The sequence below is a fragment of the Homarus americanus genome, unplaced genomic scaffold, assembly GCF_018991925.1.
Source record: "Homarus americanus isolate GMGI-L3 unplaced genomic scaffold, GMGI_Hamer_2.0 scaffold12795, whole genome shotgun sequence".
Lineage (NCBI taxonomy): Eukaryota > Metazoa > Arthropoda > Malacostraca > Decapoda > Nephropidae > Homarus > Homarus americanus.
In genome coordinates this window covers 118,892-124,891 of record NW_024752019.1, presented here as the reverse complement: position 1 = coordinate 124,891, position 6,000 = coordinate 118,892, and the positions used below count along the sequence as shown (strand labels likewise).

The following is a 6,000-nucleotide window of genomic DNA, read 5'->3' as shown; positions in this document are numbered from 1 at the left end:
GCAATGCTTGAATACCTCCCACGTAAATGTGATAATAAAGTGTGAGGCCAGACATACTGCCTCACACGCCTGTTCTCACGCATTTGTGAATAAGCACCTCATGTATAGAACTAAACAAATAATGTAAATGAAATACTGTGTAACTCGGTGCCATAATATCCTGACAACCGGGTTAATTATTATGACCCTTGTAAACCCTACTGTAATCCTTTGCGCTACCGCTCACAGGATGAGTGGGTGCATTAAAGTAGCTGCTGCAAGCGGCAAATCAAAATCAAATCACCACTATCTCTTTATCTCACTTCCTCACTACCACCTATTTGGAAACGAGAGAGAGAGAGAGAGAGAGAGAAAAATCGTAATCAGAACAAAAACTTAACTACCGTAAAGTTATAAATAAATCTCACTCCGTCAGAGACCGAGTGAGTCACTGAGTAATGCCGTCACGTATAAAACGCCGTCACATAAAACAACAACCACCGCCACTAACAACAACAACAACAACAACAACAACAATAATAATAACCACCACTACCACCAACAACAACCAGCACTACCACCACCAACAACAACCACCACCGCCACCACCAACAACAACAACAACCACCACCACCAACAACAACAAGACTACAATAAGCTCCCCTCAGGGACGTCATATACCAAGTGATATCTCCAGCCGCCATGTCAAGTTTCAGCTTGAAGGAACACTCTTGATATGTAGGAACCCAATACAGAGAATATATGGAATGCTCCAATGGGATTCAATATGAGGAAGTGCAATGGAACCCTATGAGGAAGTGCAATAGATCCCGATATAAACAAGTACAATGTAACCTCCATGGAACCCGACACACTGGACCTTCAAGACGGCCCTCGAGTGTGTATACAATGGATAGCGTAACCACAACAAGCAATGATATACTCCAATTGGACAAAACACTGACACTAAACCTCCAACAAGTGCTTTAAATATTAATTGGACAAAACATCGGTCTCTCTCTCTCTCTCGGGTACTACCAGCAAAGGACGTCACTTTGATCTCTTCTATGTTATCAGTGGAGACGCTCTTATCAGATAGTGAGGCAGACACAGAGGACAGGGAACAAGACGAGCCTCCAGCCTCCACCGCCAACACCTCCTCCGGTTCTGTTTCCGTCTCTATGTCCCTCGATGGCCGCTTCTCCTGCTGGGACAACACCACAAACCCTTCATAAATATCTCTTTGTGTTACACCTCCTTCACCCACTCCTACTGTACTTACCTTTCTAATTTACTCATTGATCGACTGTAGTTATAATTTGTGTGAATTGTGTATGTATATCTTGTTCACACACACACACACACACACACACACACACACACACACACACACACACTACAGGAGGCAGGTAGCTCCCCACAGTCCACCACACCTATGTCTGACTCCACACCTTTCTCAGTTCAGCAGCGCCTCAACCATAACATGATATAATTCAACATTTTTACTCGACTCATATCAGTGGTTATGTTGGCATGATGGTGCTTGCGTGTGTGCGTGCGGTGGTGTGTGTGTGTGTGTGCAGTGCGGTGGTGGGTGTGTGTGGTGGTGTGTGCGGTGGTGTGTGGTGCTGTGGTGGGTGTGTGCGTGCAGCAGTGCAAGTGCGTGCATTGGGATATATAATAATAATAACAATAATGTCAATAATTTGTAGTTTACTGAAAGAACACGGCGCTGTGTTTGTGTGTGTATAAAGAACACTTAAAAACTTTGTTAAATAAATTAGCTAAAGTTAACAAAATAAGGTTTAATTACCCCCAAAATTAATAAAAATAAGGTTAAATATCATCCAAATAGTTAATGATCCGGTAACATAACATTAACCTCTACTTACAACACTACAGTAAGCAACATACACCAGGAACAGCGAGCTACAGAAGTTGCCTGAGTAATACACTATAACATCACTGGGTATTAACACGGCACAGGTATACGTAAATATACAATTAGGTTACCATACACAAATACAACAGGATGATAAACAACCACTATCATACACGTAAATACAACACAATAACTATAACCCCATTACGTATCATTATTTACAACAGTTGTGAATGATACTCTTACCGTTACCTGTTATATAAAGGTAAACAACAGATATATATGGTGATTAGTGTATTATAATGAGTCTTTACGTGTTACCGTTTGAAGCTTGAACTGGTGGAACGAGTCCACGGTGTGTGAATGACTTACAGATGATGATGGAGGGAGGGGGAGGGGGGGAAGGAGGAGGGGAAGGGGGGGAAGAGGGGAAGGGGGGAAGAGGAGGAGGGGGGAAGGGGAGGAGGGGGAAGGGGAGGAGGAGGAGGGGAGGAGGAGGGGAGGAGGAGGGGGAAGGGGAGGAGGGGAAGGGGAGGAGGAGGAGGGTAACAAGGAAGGAGGGAGTAAGAAGGAGGAGTAAAGAAGAGGAGTAAAGAAGAAGAAGGAGAGGAGGAGGAGAAGAAGAGGAGTAAACAGAATAAAGAGGAAGAGGAGGAGGAGGAACAACTTAAGTCTCCATACAAACAGCCATTAAGAGGGCCACCTGCCCCCCCCCCACCCCCGGATGTGGCACTCAGGGCTCCCACGTGTTACCCAGTGCCACAAAACGGCCCATGTTACTGGGCGTGTCTTCAGGAGGCACCACCACACCCATGTCCTAGTACCACACCACCACACACCCATGTCCTAGTACCACACCACCACACACCCATGTCCTAGTACCACACCACCACACACCCATGTCCTAGTACCACACCACCACACACCCATGTCCTAGTACCACACCACCACACACCCATGTCCTAGTACCACACCACCACACACCCATGTCCTAGTACCACACCACCACACACCCATGTCCCACCCACACCACCACACACCCATGTCCTAGTACCACACCACCACACACCCATGTCCCAGTACCACACCACCACACACCCATGTCCTAGCACCACACCACCACACACCCATGTCCTAGTACCACACCACCACACACCCATGTCCCACCACACCACCACACACCATGTCCTAGTACCACACCACCACACACCTCATGTCCCAGTACCACACCACCACCACTCCATGTCCTAGTACCACACCACCACACACCCATGTCCTAGTACCACACCCACCACACACCCATGTCCTAGTGCACCACACCACCACACACCCATGTCCTAGTACCACACCACCACACACACCCATGTCCTAGTACCACACCACCACACACCCATGTCCCAGTACCACACCACCACACACCCATGTCCTAGTACCACACCACCACACACCCATGTCCTAGTACCACACCACCACACACACTCATGTCCTAGTACCACACCACCACACACCCCATGTCCTAGTACACACCACCACACACCCATGTCCTAGTACCACACCACCACACCCATGTCCTAGTACCACACCACCACACACCCATGTCCTAGTACCACACCACCACACACCCATGTCCTAGTACCACACCCACCACACACCCATGTCCTAGTACCACACCACCACACACTCATGTCCTAGTACCACACCACCACACACCCATGTCCTAGTACCACACCACCACACACCCATGTCCCACACCACCACACACCCATGTCCTAGTACCACACCACCACACACCCCATGTCCTAGTACCACACCACCACACACACCCATGTCCCAGCACCACACCACCACACACCTCATGTCCCAGTACCACACCACCACACACCATGTCCCAGTACCACACCACCACACACCCATGTCCTAGTACCACACCACCACACACCCATGTCCTAGCACACACACCCATGTCCTAGTACCACACCCACCACACACCCATGTCCTAGTACCACACCACCACACACCCATGTCCTAGTACCACCACCACACACTCATGTCCTAGTACCACACCACCACACACCCATGTCCTAGTACCACACCACCACACACCCATGTCCTAGTACCACACCACCACACACCCATGTCCTAGTACCACACCACCACACACTCATGTCCTAGTACCACACCACCACACACTCATGTCCTAGTACCACACCACACACCCATGTCCTGTACCACACCACCACACACCCATGTCCTGTACCACACACACGTGTCCACCACCACACAACCAACACCCTAACTCAGTAGGATTGGGAGGGAGGGAGAGGATAGGTGACGGAGGAGAGAGGGAGAGAAAGAGGGGGGGCCGCAGGGGTAGGTGACCGAGGGAGAGAGAGGAGGGGGGAGGGGTGGCGGTAGGTAGGTGTCGCGTTAGTGTCATACAGGAAACACAATTGGCAGGACTGTAAGTTGACAATACTACGTGGTCGCATCCGCGTTCCGGCACCAGTGGGGGAGAGGGGGGGAGAGGGGTGGGGGGGGTGACAAGTGTTAGTGGGGTTTATGTGGAGGTGAGGGAAGGAGGGGGGGAGGTGAGGTGGTGAGGGAGGAGGAGGAGGAGGAGGGTTAAGACAGGAGGGAGATGATACCATGTTTGTCTCCCTTTCCCTCTTTTCTTCTCCACCGTCTCCCCTTCCTTTCTCCCTCCGTTCCTCCCCTTCCTTCCCTCTATCCCTCCCTTTCCATTCCTCTGTTCCTCCCTTCCTTCCTCCGTCCCTCCCTCTGACCCTCCTCCCCATCAAGGGTTCTCAAGAATGTTTAAGGTGCCTTTGGATGCTATCTCACACACACACACACACACAATAGACTCACTACCCACACGCACACACAATTATCTTTACTCATTACAAATCACTAACCACCCACTCAACCCCCACCCACTCAACCCACCCACCAGGAGCCAGTCAGTCAACAAACAATCCTTCACCCACCCACTCCTCGACACCGAACTGGTCCTCGTACAAGTAGGTGTGCTGTGCTGGAGGTATGACTGAGACACACCCAGTGATACCAACAATGACGCACCACGATGGCTAGTCCTGAGTCCCCCCTCCCTGTCTTTCCCCTTTTCCTCCTCCTCCTCTTCCCTTGGTTATATTTATCATTATCCCCGTGTTCAAGAAAGAAAGAAAGAAACGCGAGGGCCTACACAGGAGAGGAGAGTGAACAGGAGGAATAAAAGAACGCAATAGGAGAACAGAAGAACACAGAAGAACAGGTAGACGGAAGACCACACCAGGTAGACGGAAGACCACACCAGGTAGATGGAAGACCACACCAGGTAGTAGGAAGAACACACCAGGTAGATGGAAGAACACACCAGGTAGACGGAAGAACACACCAGGTAGATGGAAGAACACACCAGGTAGTAGGAAGAACACACCAGGTAGACGGAAGAACACACCAGGTAGTAGGAAGAACACACCAGGTAGTAGGAAGAACACACCAGGTAGTAGAAAGAACACACCAGGTAGACGGAAGAACACACCAGGTAGACGGAAGAACACACCAAGTAGTAGGAAGAACACACCAGGTAGACGGAAGAACACACCAGGTAGACGGAAGAATACACCAGGTAGACGGAAGAACACACCAGGTAGTAGGAAGAACACACCAGGTAGGGGAAGACCACCAGTAGAAAAACACGGTAGAGAAGAACACACCGGTAGACGGAAGAACACACCAGGTGGTGAAGAACACACCAGGTAGACGGAAGAACACCAGGTAGTAGGAAGAACACACCAGGTGTAGGAAGAACACACCAGGTAGACCGAAGAACACACCAGGTAGACGGAAGAACACACCAGGTAGACGGAAGAACACACCAGGTAGTAGGAAGAACACAATAGTAGGAAGAACACACCAGGTAGACGTAAGACACACCAGGTAGACGGAAAAACACACCAGGTAGTAGGAAGAACACACCAGGTAGACGTAAGAACACACCAGGTAGACGGAAGAACACACCAGGTAGTAGAAAGAACACACCAGGTAGACCGAAGAGCACACCAGGTAGACGGAAGAACACACCAGGTAGACGGAAGAACACACCAGGTAGTGGAAAGAACACACCAGGTAGACGG

General features: G+C 49.8%; 1 protein-coding gene across 1 annotated transcript in view; it reads right to left on the bottom strand.

Moving 5' to 3' along the window:
- Positions 1-691: 691 nt before the first annotated feature.
- Positions 692-6,000, bottom strand: part of LOC121854918 (YLP motif-containing protein 1-like) — a 71,299-nt gene continuing 65,990 nt past the window's right edge. The window contains exons 12-13 of the mRNA XM_042349729.1: positions 1,034-1,186; positions 692-787 (exon numbers count right to left, since the gene is read on the bottom strand). Coding sequence (XP_042205663.1) covers positions 692-787; positions 1,034-1,186 — 249 coding nt within the window. The remainder of the gene's footprint in view (positions 788-1,033; positions 1,187-6,000) is intronic.